This window comes from Parus major, chromosome 18, assembly GCF_001522545.3.
Source record: "Parus major isolate Abel chromosome 18, Parus_major1.1, whole genome shotgun sequence".
NCBI lineage: Eukaryota > Metazoa > Chordata > Aves > Passeriformes > Paridae > Parus > Parus major.
Genome location: NC_031786.1, coordinates 4,522,658 through 4,550,566, shown reverse-complemented (window position 1 = coordinate 4,550,566; position 27,909 = coordinate 4,522,658). Strand labels below are relative to the sequence as shown.

The window sequence follows — 27,909 nt, the reverse complement described above, 5'->3', positions numbered from 1 at the left end:
CTTTTGTGGGGCTCCACTGCAGCGTCCTGATGCACAAACGCATCCTCAGAACGCTGGCTTTGTGAAGCAGAAAAAGCCATACCCTGAAGCAGATCCTGCAGCCAGCCAGTCCCTCCTGTCTGAAAAACAGGCTAAGGAGGGGTTTTTATTCCAGCCCACACTCTGGCAGCACGACCTGCCCAGCCTGCCTTTCTCACGTGGAAATGCAGAGCTCCGAGGAGTGACTTGGAATAAATCATTTCCCCTCTGCCTCTCCCCTCATGCTGAGGGCAGGAGTCCTGGTGGCAGTGCTCCCACCCCTACCCCAGGAGAGCTGTAGCTCCAGCTCCAAAATGCAAGTTAAGCCTTCTGCCTCTGCAACTCCCCAGCTCTGGAGAGGACACTCCTAAAAAAACACTTCTCATGTGGAGCAAGAGAAACTACAGAGCTTCCTATTAGCTCATGGTGATCTGCACTGTGACCCTCTGCAGCTGCATCAGACACACCTTCAGCCTCCTCCAAAAGCAGCTCCTGTGCCCAACTCCAGCTTTACTCACAGGAGTAATTTCTGCTCATTCTGTTTCAGCAGAATTAGGGGGCTGTATGTGGTAAAGGGCAGTACTTTAATACAGGTTAACAGCAATAGGCACGTCGTGGTTTAAGCTATCTCAGCAAGATCTTAGCACACCAAATATTTTCTCTTCATCTGTCAAGAGAACTTGACCAATATCCAGGGATCTCCCCAGAAACACTTGGAAAAAAACTCTGGAATACAGATGATGTATAATTTTCAATGCAAGAGTGAAACTATTACATAAAGGACTTCAGAGCCAATACAAGTCAACATCCTAGGAGGTTCTCATATATCTTCCAAATGAGATTCTGCTCTGGACACAACAGTTCCAGTTTTGTTTTGTTTTTTTTTTTTTGTTTCAATGTTGCTGTTTTTCCCTGCTAAGATATTAGTTAAAGCAAGGCATTACCTACATTTTAATGAGAAACAAATAATTTTGGTAGAAAACCAATTGCTGAAATATACATCTACAAGTCCTAGAATATAACCACTAGGCTAAGTACCACGATCCTTCTTAACAAGACAAAAAAGGGCAATCTTTTGTTGAAAATATTATATGTAATTTTAATATTGAACTTTTCCTGCTGAAACTTCACTTGTGCCATCTTGCCTCTGCTGATTATTAACTCTAAACATACAATAACACAAGCTATTAGAGCCAGAAATTTACTTTGTGGGAGGTTTTAATGCTCTGCATGTTTATGTCAGAAATCACATCTTTATTTGGAACAAAACTCTTCAGGCATGTAATTATGTAAACAGTTCCTGATAAAATAAATTGTCTTTGGGATTTTTCAGCTGTGAGTGAAGACCCCCAGTCTGCTGTGGCTGTGAGGAGAGCCAGCCACAGCATCACTGGGTGTTTCCCCTGGCCAGCAGAACTGCCACCCTTGCTGTGCCCAGGTCAGACACGGGTCCTGCCAGCCCAGAACCCAACACTGGCACCAGTGGCTGTGGGATTTGATGTCAGCAGCCCAGGAGCCAGCCCTGTAGCACATGATATATATAATTCATTGTTCTCACAGACCCAGGAGAGGCCCAGGGCTGTGTGTACGTCCAGATGGAACCACAACCCTTCCCCACTGCTATCTGCTGCACAATGTTTATCAGGGCTTACAGACCACTTCCTTTTCAAAACCCTTATTGAAATTCACACAATAAACAATTTGCCCAATTGGGTTTAGGAAGCCCTCACCCCTTTTCCTTTTGAGGCAAAAGAAAAGAGATTTATTTATTATATAGAAGCAGGCTGGACTCTGGAGGGGCTGGAGGAGTCAGGCAAGAAGGTTTGAGGCTCTGGATGTGAGCACAGACATTAAGAGGGGACATGCCTGCCCCAGGAGACTGTAAGACCTCAAGAGACAAGAATATACAGTACCTACTCCCCAGTCTAGACAGCAAAAGTCACTCAGATCCCACATTAAAGCCACTTTGCTCAAGTGTGGCAGCAGCACAGGTTTCCTGCAGTTAGCAGGGTCAGGAGTCACAGCATGGCCACGGGCATTCCCTTTGTACAGGAGTCTGCCCAGCAGGAAAGTCTGAGCTCCTGGAGACCCCATGGCCCAGGTTTGCTGTAGCCAGACACAGCTCTGACCTCTGTTCTGGTTTTGACCCCTGGATGTTCATTTTGGTCCCAAGGAAGCTGTGGAAGGCATCCCCAGGGACACAGGAGCTGCCAAGAAATCATCTCTTATCACATATGGGTGGCACAGCAGGGAGCACAATTCCCCTTACTGGGTTTGACTTTTGTCTTCAGCATCTTCCAGGTACAAAACTCAGCTGCCTCCCACAGCAGTGAATGCTGCATCCCATGGAATCTGACTGGCCAGTGCATTAAGGATTTGAAGAGCAGGCACTGCATGCCAAGCATGTACTGCTGCATTCAGGGCATCACGTGGGAGCCTGGGAGCCAAAGGAAGAAGGAAAAATCTTTCTGAACAGAAAAAGTACATTTTTAACACCATTCCTCCAAGAAGAGGGGCCAAGCAAGATAGTGCTTGCTCTTGGGAGAAGATGCCCATTCAAGTGAGGTTTTCTGAAAGCCACAGAGATATGAGGAGGAGTATCTTATATTTCATATAAGGAAATCTGCTCCCATCTGAGAGCTGCTGAGACCAAACCTCCACCCCAGGTGAGCTGTTATGGGGCAGTGATGCAAGTGCAGGAGCAGGGGAAGCTTTGAGCCTGCAGTAATTCCCAGGTACAGAGAACTCTCAAAGGGGAGCAACAGCTTCTCATATTCTTTTGATAAACCAAAGATTTCTACCAGTCTGAAGCATGAACAGTTCCCTGTCTTTTTTCTAGCATGTGCTATAAATATGTATTATAATATTGGTTTTTCACAGAATACTGAAATGGATGTTAAAAAGGATTTGCTATAGTTTTTGTTAGTGGTGAAATAGCTGATACAGATATGTTCATAAACTGCCTCCTTGGTTGAGATAACATCCAGTGGACATTTGATGAAGACTCCTGCTCCTGATATCCCCACTATCAGCACCCACCCTCTGAAGAAAGTATGGACTAAAACCCAAGCTGGGAGTGATAGTAAGAACAGATTAAAACCACAGCCAAGAGGTGTGCACACCCTAAAAAGGCAGTCCTGAGGAGGAGTTATGCTAAGAAGTTCTTGGAGCATATAAATTAATTTTTAGGAAAAGTCTGAATACGTATGATTGTTTATGAATATGCAAAAGGCTGATGCAATAGAATAAGTCTATAAAGAGTGTCTCTGAAATAGCAAGTGTGCTCCTGGCAAATGGCCAAGCACCTGGCTGTTAATCTTTGCTTTATTATCTTTGTCTCCCACTGTCTTTTACAAAACTTTTAAATTTTACCAGGAAGTGAACCTCATTTTTCATGCATGGAAACCCCTCTGAAAATCCTCTGTTGGGTTTTTTTTTTTGGTGGGATTTTTAGATTTTCTATCTGAAGCTGCTTTTATTACAGAGTAGAGTGGGGAGAAGACACAGCCATAACCCAAGAACAGTAGCTTTGATGCAAGATAGAAATAATTTATTTTTCTCTTTGAGCTGTCATCATCTGCAAGGGGCAGAAGAGCCAGGATGCCCTTCCCACCCTGGGGAGGGCAGGCAGCTGGTTTGGGCAGCAGCTTCCACACTGCCTGGAGGTTTTGAGCCTTTGCCCAGCCAAGCAGTGGGGATACTTTTGCTGGGGAAATGCTGACCTTTCTGCAGGGCAGGAATTCAAGGCAATGCTGTGAATATGAGAAGTGCAGCAGCACTTGGTATGAGATGCCACATTAATGATCCACATAACACCAATACAGGGGCTTTCATAAGAGCCCCACGCTTCTTTTAATGAGCTTTACACCACTGGCAGATCTGACAGGACATGCAGCCACACCTGGAGGGGAAGGAGTTAACCAGCCAGCATCAGGAACTCTGCAGACAGTGAGAAATCAGGGATGGAGACAGTGGCACCAATCATGCATCAAGTGAAAAATCAGTAGTGCTTCCAAAAACAAAAAGAAAAAAAGAAAAAGTGGGTAAAGCCCAGATTTCTGCTGGAGTGCTGGGTAGGAAGTATCACAGCTGGAGCTGGGATAGTCCACTCTTGCAAAATTCTGTTTGTATTTTCTCAATGCAATGAATACTTGCTGGGCAAGCCAAATGCAATTAATTCATGGTAAGAGCTGGCAAGTACAATTCCAGGACTAGATTTCCACCCTTCCTGTCCATCCTGACACATCCATTCTGCCTCCAAGAAACATACTCTCATCAGGAAAGAAAGTGAGGAGGAGTTGTGTGTTCTGGGTTCCAGCTCTGCCTCCCAGCACTGAGCTCCAACATCCAGCCTTCCCAGGGCCAGGCATTGTTTCTCACGGCTCTGGCTGAGGTTAGCTTCTTTTGGGGAGGGGATGGCAATTAAATTCACAATTAATCACAATTATAAAGCACTTGTGTATTTTTCAGAAGAGAGATGCTGCAAATGGGGACGTGTTGGGAGGGAGCAGTAAAAGGCTGTGATCAAGCACCTGAAGGTCAGGGATGGCCTCAGCCTGGAGGAGGGAAAACTTTCTCCCCACTACCCCCATCCCTTCCTGATAGCACAAATTAAAAACAAAGACAGCTGTTCAGTCAGGAGTGACTTTAGTTTAAATCTTTCTGTTTCTTGCTCAATAACTCTTTCATTATAAGCTTCCTGCTGGGGAAGTTTGTGAGCCAAGGCTTGCTACTGAACACGCAGCACTCCAGGGCTGCAGAGCGTCCTGTGCATCCCTGTCCACAGCTTTCTGAATCATTACAGTTTCTAGATCTGATGGGACAAATCCACAATTAAAAAAATAAAAATATTTAGATACAAGCTGTTCTCTGAGCAGCTAATCCCATGCTGGAAAGTTCTCTAGTAGCTTGAGGAGGAGTCAAGAAAACAGAAGCGGCTCGGGGATTTGTGTGCATCGAGTTGTTCCTAGCCCTGCACAGATTACATTCATAAAATAACTTTTCTAATTGAGACAGTTTGATCATTTATAAGCTAGTTCCAAAGTCCTTTGAACTCTGTAGGAAATTCCCAGGATCCTGGATGGGCTTTTGCTCAAGTCCTCCATTGTTTGCATGAAGGGAAAAATATGGATATTGATATAAGCCTTGCAGCTTGGAGACCTTGCTAACAAACACTGGATCTGAACAAGGGAGGATGGAGACAAATTAAACACAGTGAGAAAACTGACCTGCTGCACCAATGGAATGCTCAAAATGGCTGTTAATGACTCTGGAACATTTAAACCATTTATATTTGGTATGTAGATGCAAAGCAAAGAGCATCCCACAGTGCCTCCAAAAGCTTTCTGTGAAGCATTGCCCTCAGAAGTGACTTTATCAAAATCACTCCGGAGTGGATGGGTGATGTGACTGTAAATTTACTGAGCAATGTCATTTTCAGTATTACCTGCCTGCCCACATAACTCCAGGGGAAGTGCACAGAGCGCAGACACCCCAGTGTGGGCTGAGCCCTGATGGACACTGCAGGCAGGGAAAGCTTCTCAGCAACACCCAGAGAGTCCAAATATCCCCCTGGGCTGGGAGCATCCAGCTTTCAACCTTTCCAGCACCCCTAGCTCAGACTTTTCTTCTGCTGAACCATAATTAAAGTCAACAACCTCTTGTAAGCTTCAGACCTGTCCACACAAACTTGGTTTATTCAGACTTGTCAGCAGTTTAACAAACCATACTTAATTGGGCTGACTCCATCCCCACAAGAACACTGTGGCCATTCTTTTCTCTGCCAACACCTCTCGACCTACACGTTACTGACACCAGAGTCCTCCCCCCCAGGCACTGCAGTGTGTGTTCCATTCCATTCCAGCAGGTTCACCACCTTCACCCCCAAAGCTGCCACTTTCTCTCACTAGGTTACTCATTTTGGGTATATTTATTTGCCCAAGGCTGGAGTATCCTGTGTGTGCTGACATAAGCGATTGCACAGCAGCAGAGGCTCCTCTCCCACACACAGAGTGTGCTTAGGTTCTTTTGGGGTTTGCTCAGACCTCACAGGCAGCTGGATCTGTGAGACATCGATCAATCTTTCAGAGCAGTGGCTGACAAATTTGTTTAAACCTAAGTCTCTAACCAAAAAAAAAAAAAAAAAAAAAAAGAAATCCTACTGCTTTTCTACTGCAAAAGTTAAAGGGGAAAAAACATCTCATTTTTCATCCCCTACAATGAAACCTGAATACCAGGCCTGTTTCAAATGACAGAAAACATCAATGTTGTGATTACAGAATTTAGCATGCAAGTGGACACTGCCTTCTACCTCAGAGTGAGATCCCACTGTGCAGCTACAAAAACACACAGGGGAAGGTAAAGCTAATGCTAAACCCCAATGAATTTCAGTAGCTTTGCAGAAGAGGCAGACTGTTACTCCTACAGCAATGATCCCTTGGGAGGGTAAGACACCCCTATAAACTGAGCCTGAGCACAACACCGTTTCCAGAGTTTCATCCAGTAATTTCTTCTGTTTTCCTGAGACAGAATGTAAGTTTGAAGAGAATGAAACCTATAGAAGTTTTAGAGCAATAGCCCAATCAGTTTAATCTCTCATCTGAGAGGCAGAGCATTCATTAAATGAGCTCGTAATGTGCTAATTTGGGGAATATCTTTTTTCCAAAAGGCTAGCATTACAAAATAGTGTCACTAGGCACTACCAGGAAAACAATCCAGTCCTCTCTAAAGTTCAGCAGTGCTCATGACGACATTCCTGTCCTGACTGCCACCAAGATGTTCTCTGACAGCCCAGGCATATGGAAATCATAGCTCCCACAGAACAGCTGTGTTTTTTGGAAGTGACTTCATATTTTTGGATGTTGTCTGCCACATGGAATCTAACATCTTCAACAGCAAATAAAGCTCTTCCTTTCATCCCCTGCCATGTTTCCTTCATGTAATAAAGGTAGTAGATGATTTTTTTAACTCCACAATTGCTTTTTTCCCAGCCTTTCCTTAGAGCACAGGGACTGTATCTCTGTAAGTGACTTTGCAAGTTTCTGGTATTTCTAACTGGAATTGCACTGAGATTTTACCCAAGACTGGGAGGATTCTTCTTCCCACTGGCCTTACATCTGGGCTGATCTACTGACTCACTCCCAAACAGTCACTCTGGCCAGGAAGTTTCTTTCCCAAAACTGTGTGTTTCATAATGACAGTTCCACCACATGTTTGCCTGGCAAGACACACACATTGTTTGCTACCATCTTCAGGAGGGGTCCAGACTCAGGGGAATGCCAAAACCCACCCTGGGCCCTGTCCTGCAAACCAGCAGCTCTGAAGGCTCAGGGGCTGCTGTTGGCTAACAATTCTGCAGCCTCTGGTAGTTAAAGGGGTTGTTGGCAAGTCCTGGGAGAGAACAGCGAGAGAGGAGATGCCAGGCTGCAGCAGCAACAGGAAGAGATGAAGGACTGGGTTCACCTTTTTTACAGGCAGAAAATAGGAAAAGCTTTGCTTCTGCTTGACATCTGCTTGGCATTTGCATTTGCTTGCCCTTCCCCAGCCACTCCCTGCAGGTACCATCCTTGTAAGAGGAGGCAAAGCATCCTGGAGGCAGCATTTGTCCCCACAGGGTGGGGCAGACAAGCACAGGTACAACAGCAACCTGTGGAATCACAGAACAGCCTCCACAGCCATCAGACAAGGCAGAAACAAACTCTGCAGTCATTCCTCCTGCCCTGTTTCTTGTGATAACCAAGTTCCTCCTCAGCCTTCCCTTCTCCAATAAACAGTGCTCAATCCTCACCACAAACAACTGGAGAGCTGTCCTTTTGTCTGCCGGGGAACACACTTGATAAATAAACCCCAAACATTGCCATTTGCAATAACAACCATCTGCACATGCTGCTGCAGAGGATCTGCCACTCCATCTCAGCAGTCAGCTGCTCACCCCTGGAAAGCAGCTGGATCTCCACAGGAGCCAAATGGACAAACACCAAAGGCAGCTAATGAGGCCCAGGGAACGCTGCTCCCTGAGCCTGCACTCAGCATCTGCCCTGGCTCTGCTGCTGTGGGAAGCTGTGCCAGTTACTTCCAGATCCATTGGCGTACAGCTGATGAATTCAGTTCCTGTAGGTGACCATATTTACTCCCTGGTGTGCCAGGAATTGATAAAAGAGTGTCTGAATCAAGCATTTTGAAATAAACTCCAGACATGCATCAGGATGTTCAGCTGTTCCACGCTCATTTTTCCACTTCACCCAGATCCCTCAGGCAATATGCAAATTGCAGATTTCACAGAAGGGCTTGAGGATCCAGATGCTCAAAACAGAGCCAGGTTACTAAGGGGCTTTAGCAAAATACATTTTATTTTTCCTTTTTAAATCCTTAAAGGCCTTATATATACTTTAAAGTACCTTTGAAAGTGGGAGTAAGCAATTAAGGCACTAAAGGCCTTTGCTTCAAATGGACAGACCTAAACCATCAACATTTCCCCTCACAATCTCTACTAGCTGCCTTTGCTTTCCAGTTTCCTTACACTGAGAGCACTGCTCAAGATCACAGCTTGCTTAGTAAACCTAAATTTACACTGAAGTTCTGCAGCTAATGCTGGAAAGGTCCAAAAGTGATTTGTACTTCAAAAAAACCAAATTACACATAAAATATATTTTATATCTAGCTTAAAATAAAAGGCAGCAAGAGAGTGTCTTATAAAAGGATAACAAGTAAGGTAAATAGAATTATCTAACAGAGCCCAGGTGAGGAGTCTCAGACAGGGATTTGGAAGAGCTACAGACTGTTTTGTTTTCTTGGGTAAGCCCTATCTGGAGTTGAAAATTTGCATGCATATATCAATTTATATGCAAGCTGCTGCTGGACTAGCAGGAGGGAAACAAACAAGGAAGCAGTCAGGAATTGGGAATAGCAGGGTGTCTTTTAGTTATTTAAGGTATTAGCTGAGCCAATGGGCACGCTTTTCCTGTTTTAAATAGACACAATAAGATAAAGGTCAGCAGGGGAATTGGTTACATTTCTCTTTCCCATGTCTAGGTATGGCTGTGGAGGATATAATCCTACCAGAACACTTTAAAGATACAGAATAATTTGGAGATTTTAGAAGCATCACATTGGCTTCCTCAGCACACAGTACAGGTACCAATTCCCTGGGAAAGTCAGAATAATTTGGGCTTTCTGATACTAAGCAGCAAAACTAAATCCTGTTATACAAATAAGGGATCCCATAGGAAAAATTACTTATCATAAAAAGCTAAATACCCTGTATGCTTATATTTATAAAAGAAAACATCACATTGTAGGTAAAGAATATTTTCTAATCAGCTTTTCTGTGCTTCAGTAGATAATTGAATTAGAAATCAAGCTCTGTGTACACCAAGAAGCTTAATACATACAGACAAAACCCATAATTGCTTATGCCAGGCAACATTCAGTGACATTCTTCCAGGTCTATTAACATTCAAACGTGATACAGACACCACCCCAGCCACGGAAACCACCTTCATTTTAGTGACTTTCCTTCTCAAGCTGTAATGAAACCCTTATTTTTTTCAGTTCACTGAACAATTATAGAAACATCTCTTTCAGACAACAAGAAATAAATGATATCACAGTCTTACAAACCTGCATATTCCTCTGGGATCAGTAAGAGCCTTCAGCCAGGAGTTCAGGCTGACTTGAAATTACAATTCTAATGCACTTGGGTTCATTAGAAACTAATCAAGGACACTGGCAGCAAAAAGCAAGTCAGTTAATCAATTGCTAGTTCTAAGGTGCAAAGAAAGTAATGCTTCTTATTACAAATTACTTTTAAAGATTCTATGATTTCTTAAAGGAGGAATATGAAAGGTTGAGATTTGTATACACGTAAATACACGCACATTAATGCACAGCCATGTAAATAAAAGCCCAGGAGAATTTGTCTCATGGCAAATTGTACAAGGACCTTTACAATGGGCATTCTGAGTGCTGCTTCTGTAGTCTTCAATATGAAGACTGACAAATACCCAGCAGTCTGGCTGAGGTCTCAATCATGCTGTGCCTTGTACCCAGGTCCTGTTTTACAGCTCCCTTGTAGCCTCCAGAATCAATACCCTGGAAAACTAATTGTAAACTCAGCAAAGGCAGAACCCTGCTGTCAGGAGCTGAGGGAAAAGCTATTACAGAAGCCAAAGCATAAGGTGGGATGTTATTGGAATAAGCAACTTTAAGCAATTAATTTGTTCCACTTTTGTTTTGGAAAGAGAATAATGAAATATTGTTCTTAGGGCCCCAAATGAACAAGAGATCCATTCCCTCCCTTTGTTGTAAAAAGCCCTGCATCTTGCAATATCTGCTTTAATAGCTTAATTCTGGTCCAGGGATTTCAAAATGCACATGGCTGTCCTCCAAACCTTCCTTGAAATAAGAGTGTATTTTGGTTTAACTTGGAAAAAATATTCCCATTGTGTGCAAATCTTTTCCCTGGCCTGCAGCAAAAATACATCAGAGAGATCTAGAGCTGTGAAACCTTCATTGTGCAAGTGACAGTGGCTGGAAAGACACCTCATTGCATCTTTCTGCTTGGCCACTTGAGCTGCCACTGAAGGGCAGAGGCACAAGAATTTGCACAGGGTTTGGATCAGGAACCACATGCATTAGCTCCAGTTTGGTCCAGCAGAGCATCAGCACCCCAGCTCAGCCTTTCCCATCTCTGGATTCTTTTTAATCCACAACAGCAGAAAGTCCCAATGTCCAGCCCTTTCTGTGGCTTTTATCCCAACAAATGCATTCAATGGTTTCCAAATCAAATACGTAGGCCAGGGAATAAGGGGATTTGATACTGAGCTCAACTGCTGCTCTTTGGATGCTCTCAAACACTGGTTTTTGGAAAGGCTGCTTTTGCAGCTCGTTGTGATAAATACCAAGAACCTCTGGCATGGGAACAAACAAAAGAAGTGTTGAAGATGCCGGGGCTGGCTCTGTGAGAGGGCAATTTAAAGAATAATGGACCTCCAGTGACGAAGTCTCCATGCTGTGCTATTCTGCTGGCAATTATTGAGGAAGTTTGTTTAGGATTTAGGCCCAAGAGGTCCTAAGAGAGGCTTGTAAACAGCATGGAAGTTGAGTTTCCTGTTGGTGATAGGAAGATTGACAGCTCACAACAACGTTTTGTGTGGCAATGACAGCTGTGATTACCGTGCAGTTCCCCTGCAATGTGATTAGATTGTAAACAGACTGTGGCTCTGCTGGATTTTTTGATGCCTTAATTGATGGCCCCAAACCAAATGACTTTCCCCAGAAAGAGAAAACCCTGAAACTTGAATTCCTTGACACTGAGTAGGTTCAACACACTCTAGTGCCATTTCATGGCTGTTGAATAAACCTCCTTTCCTTATGTACTTCGGGTATAACCTATAGAAAACATGGAAAGATCCAGTAACAGATTCTGTTTTCTATTTTCATTTGGAAAATAGGTATAAATTTCTTTTCTCAGTTCCATAAAATTTTTAAGAAGATGAAACTATTTTTAGAATTAAAAATAGTTGTCAACACTTTAGCAACCGTGAGTACAGTCTTGGGTTTATGGAAATCTGAAGGTTGGGTTATTATCACCAGTGAGAAAAATATATCATTTTGTACATTAAGAATAAAGTAAGTGCTGTAGTTTCTTTATATTATATAATTTTATAGGTGTGTTCCTCAGAGCACATTTATTACATTGGAGAATTAATATTTACAGATCATCTACTTTAGTGAAGAGTAAGGCATAGCAGGATGATTGCTTATATGCACAAGGATAAAATACTTAATAGAACAGATGTGAAAAACACACATCAAAACAAATTTTGTCTGTAAAAATAACTCTGGCAAAACTAAATCAAACTAAATTAATTTAATCAATTAGGAAAAAAGTGTCTCATGGAAAGTGTAGCTAATAAACCCAGCTTGGAAGTTACCCAGAAACCTGAGCCACAAACTTGTGTTTGGCAAACACTGCCAAAATGTTCCAACATCATATGGTAAGACTGTGTTATATAAACACAGCCCATGCATAAAAAGTTGCCTAATTATGCTCCATAAATCAAAAAAGATGATGGAAATATACCAGTGTTTAAGAGATGCTATTAAAATATAAAGATTTCTTTTACCAATCTCTAAAACAAAGAACAAACTCAGAGGTGGAAGCTGAGTTCTCTTCCTGGGTCCACAGTAATGATATCCCTTACAAATAAAACAAACAACACAGCTTTTTGGTTTTTTCCTTTCTGGCATCAGTGATCACAGGTGAACATGAACACTCTATGGGTGTTCATTTGCAAACAGAATCACAAAACCTGCTGATGTTTTAGCATGCATCCTTCCCCTGGGGAGCCTGGGGTGTCTCTCTGCACTTAAAGATTTTCCATTAGCAGCCTCCAGGTCTGCTACAGGCCCCTCTCTAATCTCTCATTCCATCATCACGTTAGGACACTTGTAATTCTTGATGGGATTTTAATACAAGACTTCCCAAGCCAGTTGTCAGATGGCCATGGGTCCTGACCATGACATAATCCACATGCTCAAAAATGTAATTTCATGCTATTCATGTTGCTGAACTTCAAGCTTTTGGTTCTGACTTCATGGTACTGATCTCTTCCATGCCAAAAATTGCTTCATAGCATCCCTTATGTTAAGCTGAACTGCTGCACTAGCCCAAAGAGAAAACTTTCTTTCAAGGTGGATTTAAACTTTGCTGGAAAAAAAAGCAGCTATTTAATATGATACTCGTCCCTGTGATGAAATGATCCTGTGCACAAATCCCATCCAAAAGCAGCTAAAAAGAGTGGTTGAATGAAATGGAATTAACAGCCACCCCCACAGGCGGTGTGCCAACATCAGGGGCTATCAGAGCTGAAGAGCAGCTCTCTCAGTCCTGGGCAAAACTGGCCGCTTTTTGCAAGTTATTTGGAGAGCAAGCTGTGACTGCAGCTCCTCCCCAAAGTAATTCTCTGCTCCAGTCCCTCCAAATCATTCCTCAGCTCAGCTGGATGCCCTGTGACCACACTGTGACCACGCTGCAGCTTTCTGCAACAGAGGCTGGCTCCCAAAACCTGATGTTCACTGATCAAGCTGAGGAGACCAGAAGAGAATTAGAGAATTTACTTCTTCCAAAGACAGATCTGTACAGATGAGAACTCTCCAACTTCTCTGCAAACCTGATGCCAGTCACATTTTCAGAGTTCCAGTGTTTAACAAAGACTTCACTCTGGGGATAAGAACATTGTCCAGCAGAGGAGGTGACAATCTATCTGCCAGATGTCGGTGTCGTAACTTGTACCGAGACTCCTTTTTCTTTGTCCCCTTGGCCCTGCCGCCTGCAACGTGCATTTCCCAGCTGGAAAGGCCTTGCACACTCCTATTACTGGGAAAAAAGGAAAACTGTCCAAAGGAAGAAAGTACAAAAGGTTTGCCTTTGCTACAGGAAACTGGAACTGCCAACAGCCTTGCTGAACTGAGTGCGTTGGCAGGATTAGGGTTTAGCAAGGCATCAGCAGTGGGACAGAAATGGAGAGAAAGAATTTCCCAAGTCATGCTGTTTTCTCTCAAAACAAAATAAAGTAGAGATATAAAATTCAGGGGTCAGAGCTCTTCACAGTCTGGAATTTCATTGCATGAAAAACTCCAAGGTTGTTCTCATTTTGTCACCTTCCCAAATAAAGATGCAAATCTCAGCCTCAGGAGTTTATCTGTGCATGGATTTAGCTACAGAGCTTTCATATTTGTGCATATTTCATTTCAGCAAGATGAAAATCTTTCATGTTATTCTGCTCTTTCTGATTTTTTAAATACAATGCAGTTGAAAATTAAATGTGTAACTCAATTATTACAACTTCCCGTAAAAATGAATAAGCAATAAAATTTACATTTCTGTGAAATGTTTTGACTTAATAATGTCATAGTTTTTCAGTAGAAGATTATTCCCGTGGGAGTTTCTGACCAGCTGTAAGTGTAGCATTGGAATGCATCTGTCACTGTAGGAAATGAAGGATTATCAGAACCATAAGAGCACAAATTGTTGTGAGGCTGAGGGATGCTCTCAGTGGTGGAAGCACCAGGGTGCTGAACTCTTTCTTTCTCATTCTTTGCAATTTTAAGTCATTCCTACAGCCGAACACGGAGTATTGAATTATTGAATGGTGTGAATATAAACACTAAAACTGTGCAATTGGAAAGCAGATAAAGCCCCAGCAGATGGCGCTCAGAAATATCTCAAATTTGTGTCTGCGCTGGGCTGCCAGGCTTGGGAGACAGCTCTGCCAGCAACCCTGGACAGCCTCATCACCATCTCTGAGAGAAAGGGGATGCTCACAACCGCGGGGCCTGTAACAAAGGTGGGCTCAGCAGTGGCTGGGAACACAGAAAATGCACCAAAAGCAAGTGAATTAAGAGATCTCTGTCCTGTAAAAACACAGCAAAGTTTTGGAGAAGTGCTGGCAGCCAGGGCAGTTGTAGAACATGATTTTCCAGCCAGGAGAATGTCTGGCTGCCAGTTTCTGTGAAGTCTTGTTGCTCAGTAATGTCCACTTTGTAGCTCTGACTGGAAAGAGCCTGTTGTATTTCAAAGGCTGTTGAGTTGTCATTTTTCCACAGAAGCACAATCGGTTTTACCACCACCAGGGGAATGGTTTTTATTGAGCATTCTGACCAAAGAGCAGAGTGAAAGTTGATGCCATCTGATTGAGTCCCCTGTTGGTGGCCCAAGGGAAATGATCTAATGGCCAGTTCCTCTGCAGTCCCACAAAGCCACTCCAGAGGAGCATCAGCCACTCTGTGATGCAGCTGATGCTCAGGGGTGTCTGGCAACGCTCAGAGCCCAGAGCTCCTGGCTGTCCTCTGCTCTGTGCAGAGGAAAACAAAGCCCTTCACACAGCCAGGGAGGAGAAGCCTCCCCAGGCTGGTTGCCAACATGCTTCAGTCCTCCTCTGCAGTACTTACCTCTGCTTTAGCATTAGTGTGAGCAAAACACACATGGGCACATGGATTCTCCCTGATCCTTCTGTCCCATCCTGAGCTCCAGGCTTCATGCTTTCACTTCTGGTCGCTTTACAGACCAACTTCACTTTTCTGTGTCTGTAGTAAGTCCCTCTAGTCCTGCTTGGCATGGAGCAGGCTGCACTGAGGAAGAGGTGGCTGCTCAGAAAATCCCTCTTAGCCCCACTGGTGTCTGCACACAGAGGGGCAGGACACAAACAAAGCAGTGACTGTGATGTGAATGCTGTGCTCAACAGGGATGGTTCGTGTCTTTCACAACACTTGGAGCTGGCAGCAGTTGAGGCCACAGCACCTATCATGGCCCAGCTGCTGCAATGGAGGAACTGAAAGGTTTTGCCAAGGGAAGAACAGCTTGTTCTCCAAGTTGTTGGGGATTTTCTTGCAAAAGACTCAGGAGGTGTTGGTCCCATATCCATTTAGTCGCTCATTTTGCAAGAGCTTAAACATCAGCAGTAACTTGACCACCCTTATGATATTTCACATGAGTTATATCATTCACTTCAGCAGTTTTGCCTTTGGGGAAAAAAGGGAAAGGGGTGACAGGATGCTTTGCTTCAAGCCTGCATTTCATTAAACTGCTGCTGTACCACTTTTGCTCCAGATTAGGAAACAATTTTCTTCCAGACCCAGCCATTAGATTTTTTTGAGAATGGTTAAGAGATCAGGATGTTTCTTTACAAGTTCATTTTGCAATCCAGAGTGAAAAGTCCTTTGCTTCTATGCCAGCAGAGGTCATTCTTTGAAACACCATCAGCTGGCAGGCAAAGAATGAAATTATCTAGATAGAAGCAAAGTAGAAATGGCAACAGAGATGGTCATCCATAACATACCCCATGGATTCCAAGGAAATAAGTCTGTTCAGGGGAATCTCAGCAATGTCACATGGAGGCCTACTCTGTCCTTTTTTACTGTGTGAAGCAGCAGATTTCCCTCTGTGCAGGGGAGAGAACAAAGAGCAGCAGGCAGTGAGAATGTGACACCATCCCTTCCCACAGCAGTCTGGGCTGCAGCTCTGCTGGCTGGATGTTATTTTAGTGGCTGTGCCTCCCACCCATGCGCGTCCCAGGGCCTGGGAGCTGCGCGCTTCTGACGCCCGGTGAGTCCCAGGCTTATTCATGTTCAGGAATGGGAGGGTCAGGGCCATCGACACACACCAGCATCCTGCTGCCTATTATTTCCTGCCAGCCCTGGCGTTGCACCAAGCCCTAACATGACAGGTGGATGGAGTTCACAAGGAAATAATGTCATGGGCCAGTTTTCCAGGAAAGCTGTTAACTCTATTCACAAACCTGAGCCTTCAGATAGAAAGGGAACGTGGCTGAGGAGAGGCAGTGAAGGGCTGCTCTGCTGTTATTTATGTTTTTGTCACAGATTATTCACTGACATCTCCTGCTGCAGCACAGAAATCTTTACCTCTGCCCAGTGTCTGCCCCTTCAAGAGCAGACTGTGGCTGAATGCCTATGGGGACACTGCCTCTGCAAATCCCACTTGGCCATTTGATGTCAGTCAGGCTGTAAAAGATGGTTAAAGAATCTGCCTTTTGAGCTAAATGGTTCCTGGGAAACAGAAAATAAATATGAGGTGAGGATCTAAGACCGATGTTAACCTGGGGACTTAAGGAATTTTCTAAGAATGAAACTGAGGATAAAGTCTTGTATCAGAAACAAGACTTATATGTTTTTGAAAGTCTCCATCAACAAGGCACATTTATTATCCTTCCATTACATTATGCAGTGTCCAGATCTGCAGTTGTATGTTCTTCTCTTTTTTCCTTTTATTCTGTTTTTAAAATATAGTAATTTTTCTATTAGCATAAGAAGCACAGAAGAAGAGTTAAGAGGAAAAGCAATCAATCCAAAAGAAGTGTTTTTCAAAATTGCCACATTTGCTACAAATACAAATTTTAGGATGCACAGAGTCAGGACAATAGGACTTCAACTGGCTGCTCACAAGAGGAAGGATTAGGTCCTGTGTCATGATAATAGTGACATCAACAACCTGAATAAAAGCCAAAAATTCAAGTTGATTTTGCAGTTTAAGACCATTGTTCTCCCACATGGTTTAGCCTGTAAGATCCAGTCTACACATAGATTTCTGCCAGAATTTATATTTTTCACATCATACAGTGCAATTCTTCATATGTAATGTAATTCAATATATAAAAGCCCCTCGTGACTGCAAATATTTATAATGATGTAGCTAAAATGTCATACAAGCTACAGGCATCAAAGTTATAGGAAATATAAAAGCAAATGATGTCTGTCAATGCTCAGAGGTATTGGTAATATCTATGCAAAATGATGGCTGCCCATATTGTTCTGCTTTTCTTATTTTGCACCCCATTGTAAAAACAAATTAGGTGAAACCTGCTAATAATATACAATTTCCATCTCAGATATCAAAGGAGCAGTAAGCCTGGATTTGACTCTGGATAAGCAAAGCTGAGGCAGGAATAGGGGATATTCCAGAGGGCTTGTTCCTGGCCTGACTCTTCCGGATGCTGATGAGACTCTCAGGCCTCTCTTCGTTCCACACTCAGAGCTGGTTCCTGTTCTGTGGAGCTGCAGTAATACTTTACATTTGCTGTTTGGTAACAGGAGCTCTCCCAAGTGTCCATGGCAGAGAAACTTAATTCTTGACACAAGTCCATGAAACTAACCTTTCTCTCTTTCTCTCTCTCTTTTTAATTATTTTTTAAACCTGGAAAATTATGGTATTAAAGCCAGTCACATACAAAACACAGCACGTGAAATGATGGGGGAATTGCAAATTGGGCATTTTGACTTGAACAAAACCTAAGCATTGTCATACCAATCTGATTATTATTTTAAAATACTGTCTCAGGCTATAACTGTCTTTGTGTATAACAGCAATACAGGGTGTAGTTACAGACACAATTTCCTGTGCTTAGGTTTTGAAATTATTAAGATCGCTGTAACATTTGCCTGGAGCACCAGCGCAATTCCTTTATTAGATAATCTTCTATCCTTGTGAGGGCAGTTTTTCTTGTGCAGTGCTGCCAGGGCTTTCAGGAAGGGATAGACAAGAAATTGTGACAATAAAATTTGCATCAGCTCCCACCCAGCCTCTCCCAGAACTGAAACACCATTTGTGGCATTCAAAGCCTTTTCACACCAGAAGGGAAGGTGTTTCTGAACTGGAAAATCACTTTGATCTCCACTGGGTTATGTCCTTTTGCTTCTCAGATTCCCATGAGAAACACCAAACAGCAATCATGGAGCTCCAGATGGCTTTGTATCAAAAGAAATGGTGCACTGCAGCACCCAGGCATGAAACTCCAAATCAATCCAGATTAGGTCATGGGGTACAAAATATGAAGCAGAAAGTTTGGTTGGGCTTTAAGGGCTGAAAAGGATTTGTTGTTCCTGGGTGCACAGAGAGAGACAGGATAATAATGAAAATATCTGAAATACATAGATTTGCAAGAAGAAAAAAGCACAGAGTGAGAGACTTGGGTGAGATGTCATCTCTGGTCAGTCAGAAAGGATGTTACTTCTGCTTCAGACTGGTCCAAAGTCAGTGCAAACAAATCATGAGGGAAAAGCCAGTTTCTAAGGCCATGCAAACATTTAGTGATGAAACCTTTGAAAACATCTTCGACAGCATAAAAATCTCTGCCTGAATTGCTCACAATCTCTGCTTTGCTCCTGCAGGACACCAGGATCAGGTCCTGGGATTCTTCCCCATAAAATCACTGTTTTGCTCCTCTGAACAAAGGACAAACAAGGCTGGCTTCCTGCACAGCCTTTCATTTGCTTCTTGGTATGAAGGTGCTGGTACCTCATCTCTAAACAACACAGAGGATGCTGCTGAGCTCAGCAGCCCCTCTCACCCAGAGACCTCCCAGCCTGTCCAGTGGGACTGCAGAGACCACGGAGTGTCTGAAGCTTTGCTGTGCCAGGGGATCACATCCAGGGTCACTGCAATGTGTCTGTCACTGCTCACAGCCTGGGTAATGCCCACAATTAGCAAGGCAGAGAATGGTCCAGGAACTCTGCTGTGTCCTTGCCTATGCACTGCAAAAGAGAGCAGGGATAAGGAAAGGGAAATAATCTCTAGTAGTAGCAGAGCAATTCTTACTCACTCCTATTTACCCTTCCTGAAAAAAAAAAATGCTCCAAAACCCCCATTGTCGTTATTCCACTGAGTTTGGCTTTTCTTTTTTGATTTGGAGCTGAGCCTCACCTTGTACCTCTACCTTCCTTCCACATCACAGTGATGGCCAGAGGAGGAGCCATGTGTGGGAAAGACTTTTGGAGAGGGCAGTGGGCACCTCCTGCTCTGGGCTCAGCATAGGAATCATGGAGCCAAAGTGTCATACACATAGTGGAAATCACTGCATCTCTGTAGCTCCTGCAGTTCTCTCCTCAGCAGCCCCCAAAATTCCACTGATGAAAAAAGAAATGGGGAGGGAGAAGGAGTCAGAAAAACTATTGTGTTCCCAGAAAGGGAAAAAGATGAACAGCTCTATTTAGCTTATCCAGCTTTGCTGATGTCAATCACTTTTCTCATTTTAAACAGGAAAGACACCACTTTAGTCCACCTGTTCCATTATTTATCATGCTATGCATTTCCCATGAATTGTCACTCATGCAAAACCTGTACATCGTAAGGGGACACCCTAATATTTTTAATGACCTTAAGCAAAGTGATTGACACTAGACACCGGTGTCAGATGTTCTGGTGACGCAACATGTTCTCCTAGCAGCAGGAAAGCTTCCTGCCGTGATTAAGTGAGGGCTATGGAAGTGCTAAAATGTGTTGTCAGCTTTCCTCTGATGCAAGTGATTTTATTATAGCGTCTGGTAACCACGGAGTGTGGCAACGCAAATACTGACCCCAAACATCCCCTCCTGCACATATAGCTCGCTCTATTTAAAACACGAGGTGCAGTTTGCAAATCCAGGGATAAGTTATGGATGTAACAAGCTTAAACCATGGAGAGCAGAGGAAATGGTGGCACCTAAGCCAGAATTCCTGGGTGGTTTCAGCAGGAGAAGTGTAGGGATCCAGGAGGAGCTGACAAGGAGCCCCCTGCAGCACCTCTTTGGCAGGTGGGCTCTGCAGCAGCATCACCAAAACCATCCTGGCTGCCAGAGGCTCTGAGGGCAAAAAGAAGACACAGGCCTGTCTCACCTTGGTAGTGGAAAGCTAAAATCACACCCAGCCCTTTTGAGTGTGGAGAAAGAAAGGGGGAAAATAAAAGAGAGAAAAAATAGAAAGAGCTCCATGCAGGCCCTCTGCCTTCTCCTACACACTGGGGTGGAAACCTGTGACACAGCTCAGCACCACTTGTCCTTCAAGAAGGAGAAATAATCTTCTGGTTTGCTTCAATCTGGGACAAGCCCTTCAATAATCCATTAACTGAGAAAAGCTGGAAGACCTCTACAACACAAGAGTTACAGAATCAACACTCAGTCACAAGTGGGGGACACCTGGCACCTGCTTCTCATGAAGATTTGTAATCCCAAAGCTCAGTCAGCAAACACTACACATAGCTTTGCTTCTACAAGTTATTATTAATAGTTATGTCTCAAACTGACTGTGACAGTGAGTGTCTGCAGAACTGTCTGCTATGATTTTTCAATAACAGAGCTGTTAATCAAGCTGCAGAGGGTTGAACTATCAAACCCAAGTCCACAGAGGTGGAGAGGTTTTTGTAAGAGATCATCAATACATGTGTTCACAATTATTGTCACAGGGGTTGTTCTACAAAATAGAAATATAAAGCAGTCAGAGTCAAAGATACAAGCTATCTTAGCAGCAATAAAGAGATATTTTCTAAAGGTCTAGCAGCACTGGATATTATTGTAATGAAATTTATTTTTTAATTTTATAGCAAAAAATCAAAAGTGCTAAACCTGATCACTCTAATTTACAAAAAAGTCTCATGTTTTAAGCTATGATCATACCTCGTTATTTAGGTTAAACAACATAATTACACATTTCTACTGATTTCTATTCAATAGTGAAACAAAATCAATATTAGTTGATTTAAAAAAGGGGGAAAGTACCACAGGTATTGGGAGGGGGAAGTTACATAAAATATAAGAATCAGCTTATTGAGCAATTTGCAATGTGTTCTTATTGCCTTTTCGTTTTTTAGCTACAGTTTAAGTCCCAGATACTCTGGCCATAAGCTTGTAGTCACTTCAAATGCTGTGACTTCTCTCTCAGTCAAATATCAGTGTTTTAAGGAGACCTCTGGCATTTCAAGTCAGTTCAAGACATTTTCTCAGTTCCCACAAGTTCCCTTTCCAACACGATCAGCATGCTGGAGAACGCAGTTAGGATGGTTACAGTTATGTGACACAGTTTTCTGTGAAGGAAAAATGGGTTTTCCTCTGTCTTGGAAAGAATCACTACCAAGTCTGCAGTAAGAAATATACTGAGAGCACTTGCAGAGTTGCTACAAGTATTCCTTATCCATTCCATTTTCATATCAGTTCGTTTCCACAGTTAAATAAAAACCTGCAATCTCTCCTACTGATAAATAGCCAAGTTGACTTACAAAGGTTCTGCCTTCTGTCTAGCCTTCTCTGCTGCCTCTAACCAAACAAGGTTCGCTGGTTTGCCACAAGCGCTGTCTGGCTCTCCCGCCTCTTTGCTTTCTTGTTCTGCTGCCTGATTTTCCAGCACACCACGCTGGAAGCCAGCAGAATGAGTCCTGAGGACAAGAGGACCAGCCCAAAGACGGAGATGATGGATCCATGGGTGTTGAAGCTGTATGCCACGGCAGTCACCACGATGCCAGCTATCAGGATGACCACGCCGAAGGGAATGGTGCAGCGGTAGCAGGAGAGCTCTGCTCCCCCCGTGGCTGCTGTCAGCTGGCATTCACTGACCAGGGGGATGGTGGTTATCACACAGTCATTGTTGTTACTCTTCTCTGTGGGTACAGAATCAGGCTGCTTTGGGGTGCCCAGGATCTCTTTGACAGGTTCGTTTGTCATCTTGGTTGTCTTGACTGGGCCCGTTCTCAGGCTAGAGCAGGCTCTGCTGAGCGTGTGCTGCACTGTGGAGAGAAGAACATGAGTTCAACCCATAATTACCAACTATTTATAAGATAAATGGGGACACAGAAGAGTCCCCTTGGGATCACAAACAACCAGACATTCAGACCTGCACAAGATAAACAGTGACACGACTGATTGTGAAGGATCTGAATCACTTCTTATAAAAGTCCACAATATATATGTATGTGCTAGAAAGATCAGAGTCACCCACCAAGACAGACACCAACATTAAAGTGTTGTGGGCCAAATCCTACATTAAGTTACTTCCTAAAGTCAGTATTTCTGGATGTAATTCCAGTTTCAATGGCATTACATTTTCTCACAAGGAGGTGAAGTTCACACATTGTTTTGATTTTTGCTCACACAATTTTTCCACACAGTTTCTTTGTACACCTACACACAGTACATTACCCAGATTTGCTCCACTGCACATCACAATAACATAGTCAAGTACTAGCCCAGGAAAAACTAGGATGAACAGTGAGCCATTCCTCAGTGCAAGTGCTACTTATGGAAAAAATTCAAATGGTCATGGCAAGGCGTAGATGTGGGGGGAGTGAGGATGCAAACAGACTCCTGCACTTGGCTCAGCTCAAAACTGGTGAATCTCCAGCTACAGCAACATCAGTGCCAGACTGACAGCTTGCCATATGCACTGGCTTCATGCAAAAGCAATGGTTTTCTTGTAAATCCATGAAATGACATCCCTGTAACTGTGTGGGAGAGAAATTTACCATAATATTCACTCATCTCAAGTACATCATGCTGTTTTCCTCCTGTCTTCAGACTGTAAACACACTCTCAGTCCTGACAGCATGCACAGTTCGACTGCATCTGCACAGGAGACAAATACCTTTTGGCTCTGGGAAGCCCAGGGAATAATCAGAGTCCATCTGATCAGAGCAAGAGGAGCCCATAGCTGCCCACCATTCCAGGCTGCCCTGACAGAGCTCAGCCTTGTCTCTGGGGCTCTGGTGATGTGGGGTCACCCTGGGGCCTGCACTGAGCTCTGCCAACACTGAGGCTGCCACAGATGTGCTGTCCTGGACACAGCTCAGTGCACCCCAGCACACACAGAGATTGGGACACTGGGGAGCCACTGGGGAACCACTGGGGAACCACTGGGGAACCACTGGGGAACCACTGGGGAACCACTGGGGAACCACTGGTTTTTCTGCTGTGAGTAGTTCCCAGGACTTCCCCACCACTCTGGTGTGGGCTGTGCCGCTTTTGCTTTCATGAGCAGCACGATATGCAGCTCAGAGAACAAGGAAGAGCGTTGGCAATGCAGTAATGCTTTTATCACTTTTATCACCTTCACATCTGTGACTAGGAAGTTAATTGCCAGATACTTGTATTCTCCTTTTCCTTTCCCACCACTCCACCCTTGTTGCTAAGATATATTCGTTCATTGTGGAGAGCCCTTGGTTTTATATCTCAGTACCTCCTACCACTGACCATGGGTTTTACAAGAGGATTTCACTCTTTTTAAAAAACCACAGGCACAAACAGGCTAAATGCTGAATACAGTCAGAGTGTTGAAGTCCCCTTGAACCCTCAAGAGAGAAGGGAAGCCCAGATCTGGTTTGCCAAAGCTTTTGTTCTACTGCTCTGGGGAAGACTGCTCAGCTGTCTGTGGGCTCAGCCCTGCCAGAGGATCCTGTCTGTCCCTGCTGAGCACAAACACACCCAAGCACACCCAGGACAGCCCAAGAGGCAACAGGCACACACTGAAACACTCTGATCATCAGGAAAAACATTTTTACTGAGAGGGCAAATGAACACTGGAACCTAGTGAAGTTTTGGAGCCTCTACCCTCGGAGATAATTGAAAGCCATCTGCCCAGGTGACCCTGCTGAGCAGTGGGGGGATTGGACCATATCACCTCCAGAAGCCCCTTCCAACCAGTTCCATTCAATGATTCTGCCTGTTTCTGTGAGAGAAATTGGTATCTCCAAGGGAAGGAAAGGGATTTTGTTTAGTGCTTATCAGACAAAGCAAATATATCTGCGCTGACACCTTAGATATCCTAAATTCTCCTAGGTCTGGTACCTTTGTTTTTGAATCATAATGCATGATTAAATGTCTTTTAAATCAGACAGAAAGAGCCCAGGAAAGCCGTGGGTTTGCTCACAAGTGCAACTGCTCTGTTCCTATTGGATCTGAGTCTGAGTTTTCTGCATTTTCAATAATGAAAAACAGCAGGGAGATGTACACTGGTGATATTGCATTGCTGCATTATTTATCCATAAAATGTTACAGAAGTTCAGCACAACATAAGAATGTGGCCCCCAAATGTCATGGTATTTTGATCTTTCCAATCAATTAGTATAACATTTTATTATCAAATTTGAGAGAGAAAAAAATTAACTGTTTTGCATATAAAAGGTCTATTGGCTAAAATACACTGTAATAACTATTTCAAAGTTCAAGTACTCTAAAAGTCACTGAAATAGGAAAACTTCTGAATAGCTTGAAAAAGCCCATAATAAAGTTCTGAAAAACTTTAACCTTTAATCAGAATGTATTTACTCCTGTCTCTAAAGTCCTTGTCCCTCTGCTTCAGATACATCTTCAATGAGCATTAAAATCTCCTAGTCCTCTTGTACAGAGATTTATGAAGAAAAGAGATATATTTATACAGTCAAATCTAACAGGAATAAAAAAAATATTCTAATCTGTAATAATCAAGTCAATTGCAATTCTGAGGATTGATTTCTGAGGAGCACAGTTCTCGTCTGGAATAGGATGTAAGAAGGCAGGCATTCATATGAAACAAATAAACAACCCTGTATTGAAATACTATTCAATAAACAACAGAACCTATTTGAAGTGTGAGCTAAGGTATTCAGCCCTAAAAAAAAGGGCACTGGATCTTCATTGCTAGCAAAGTCACTTCTGACTTAAGCCAACAGGTGATTTGGTTCAAGTTTCAGGGTAAGAAATTTAGGCAAAGATACCTAGCAACACTAGCATCCTCTCACTAATCATACCACAAGTACTACTAAGGAACTACTTTGAGTTGAAGAATGTGCTTCTGTGGCAATCTGTGGCTGGATAAAGGAAGGAGAAAAAAAACTTAACCACTAATAAGTGTAAATTTAGATTTATCAAAAAGACATGAAATCCATCAGAATGTACACCTACCAGATCCAGGAGAAATCCATGGTAACAGACTCTTGGCTCAGAAAGCAGAGGAGTGCTGAAGATGTCTTGTATGACAATTCAAGGCAGAAAGAGCCGCTTGAAGTGTCAGATGTTGCTGAATGATGAACTGGAGGTGACAATATTCTAGCATGGAAGTTTCCTACAAGAAAATTTGTTGGATATTTAGCAGCTTCTTAAGAATAAAAGTTGTAAGTGTGAAGCTCCTGCTGTGGGCTGACTCCTGCTCCTAACCTAACCAAAGCAGGAGATGTTCTCCCTCTGCTCTCCTAGTGGCTTCTGCCTCTTTTCTTGGAAGCAGACACACGTTTCTGCCCAATGTAACATTTTCCTTTGATGATGTGACATCCTGTAGTGAGTATCATAACCCAGTCAAGTCCCCCAGAAAGAACCAGGCAGGAAAAGGCAATGCACAAGAAATACTGTAGATAAAAATCTTATTTAACTCAATTTCTATTGCTGACATCACCTGTGTGAATAATGATTCAGAATACATGGGAGTTTGTCTCTTCTATGTGTCCAATTTCTTTGAGCAAATCACTCCATCTCCTTGTTCCTCAGATTTCCTAGCTGTGACAACACACCACTAAAAAAACCTGTTAAATCTCTTCAAGAAAACCTAAGTAATATAATCCCAAAACCTCTTCTCAGAACAAAAAGAGGCAGACTTACACAGTCCAATAACTCTCTGTAATAAACACAAGTTCATCATATTTACTGTTATTCATTTCTGTTACTGGATTTTTGAAAACAAGATTTGTAACTCTCTGCAGAAAGCAGAGAGATGGAAATTGTTATCAACTGCACAAACAGCTGTGAAATCGCCAGGCAGCTGGGTAAAACTCATGAAGCAGCAGAGATTTATGTCACTAATCTTATTTGACATTCCCTTTCTAGAAGTGCATGATCACAGAAGATCATTTCACCATGGAAGCAGGAGTCCTAAATGGAGATGAGAGTAAATTCATGAGAGTAAGTTTGTATAATGATAAACTTTAAGGGTTTTTCTGTTTTTAAATTATTTCGACCCTGCTAACATTTGACAAACAGAAACCTTTACAGGCTGCTGTTGTCCAGAAGATCCTTGGAATAAGCCTCTGACATGGCCAAAGTATATTTGAAGGTTACTGAGGTTAGCTAATAGCAAGGAAGTCTACTTGTTTATCTCCTTGACTATATTCTTTTTCCCATGACCTAGCAATTAGTTTAACTTTTTGAAAAGTTTGGAGGGAAATGCAGGAAAAAAAAATCCTGACTTCAGATAAATAATCTAGATCTCATTAAAACAAGTGCAGACCTCTGAAATGTGCTTGCAGACAACTTCCACTGGGATTACAGCAAGGTTTTCAAACAATTTGTTTGAAAGCTCTTCCCAGCACAATTGTGCCCCCTAAGCCACTCTGCCAGCATCTTGCTTGGAAAAGATTAATTGCTCTGTCAGATATTTATTTGTATTTATCCCTGACTGCACACAGTTTAGGTATTCTTATTTTAAAGTAATGTCTATATCAAAAATTCTGACAGAGCAAGTTCTTAGAGATGAAGTTTCTTCCCTTCTCCTTCCCTCTCTCACCACAAAATTGAAAAGAAGAAACATGTGAAATGTCTACATGAAGCTTCCAGCGTTTTAACTCGGAATCATTTTAATGTGGTGCTCTCTCAGGAGGCTTCCCACATATAGAACATCTCTGTGCAAGGGCAAAGAGCTACTACAACCCTTTTTTTTTCACATTTTACTTATAACCAGTGGGACACATTTGAGTTTTCTGCCTTCAAGCTCTGGACCAGATTCTCTCTATTTTACCCAACACTTCAGGCACCCTGTTTTGCTTATGTAAAATCTCAAGTAAATCATAATGCTCACACTTCACACTATGGCTATGCATTAAAGTGACTATGCAGAATAGCCTAAGCAGTCCTTCTGTCCCGAGAGGAGAGCCTGAACTCACTCAGAATTCCACAGATTATAGTAATCCTCATCGCAATCCCGCAGCTCTGCCCCAGGTGAACACTCCTGTTAATTCTCAACCAGAATTTGTACTTACAAGACTCCAGCACCATGCCTTGAGCTACAGAAGCAGGAGAACACACTGCCTCCATACCAGCTGCCTCGGGATGCAGTACGTTTCTCTCACCAAGTTTATAAGTAAAATCAGGAACAGATTTAGACTGTCGCACCTTTTTCGTTTTCCCGACATAGCCGGGATGTAGGATGGGAGCCAACCCAACCCCTCCACAAACCAACTCTCTTATGCGCCAACTGCAAAACTTTCAAACGCGCCTGCTACACGCCACAGACACACCTAGGCTAAAATCTCCGTGTCCCGAGCACCTCTGCAAGAGAGCGGAGAGGCGAGCAGGCTGTGCACGTACAGCCCTCCGGTACCGGAGAAGCGGCGCTCCGGGACAGCCGAGCTGCACCCGGGGAGCGGCTGCGAGTGCCGAACCCCCGCGACTGCTGTGACCGGGGAGAGCCCTGTGCCGGAGCGGAGGGAGCAGCCCTGCCGGCCCGGGGAGCCCCGAGGGCACCGGGAGCCCCGGGGGCACCGGGAGCGGGGCGTGCAGCTCCGGGGCTGCCAGCGAGCTGAGCCGTGCCGAGCTGAGCCGTGCCAGTGCAAGCCACAGGCTGGGCCAGTGTGCCGGAGCATGGGCGAGTGTGCCGCAGTGAGCCGAGCCGAG

General features: G+C 43.5%; 1 protein-coding gene across 2 annotated transcripts; it reads right to left on the bottom strand.

Annotated features, from left to right (window-relative positions):
- Positions 1-19,202: 19,202 nt before the first annotated feature.
- Positions 19,203-27,711, bottom strand: TMEM100 (transmembrane protein 100). 2 transcript variants are annotated; one of them, XM_019008542.2, is made up of 3 exons: positions 27,534-27,711; positions 25,213-25,372; positions 19,203-22,064 (listed from the first exon to the last, which is right to left on the bottom strand). In XM_019008542.2, the coding sequence occupies exon 3, from the start codon at positions 22,000-22,002 to the stop codon at positions 21,598-21,600; it is 405 nt and encodes a 134-aa protein (XP_018864087.1). In that variant the 5' UTR covers positions 22,003-22,064; positions 25,213-25,372; positions 27,534-27,711; the 3' UTR covers positions 19,203-21,597. The 2 variants fall into 2 exon arrangements, with proteins under 2 accessions (XP_018864087.1, XP_015501596.1); XM_015646110.2 differs by lacking the exon at positions 27,534-27,711 and having other exon boundaries at positions 25,213-27,239.
- Between the last annotated feature and the right edge of the window lie 198 nt (positions 27,712-27,909).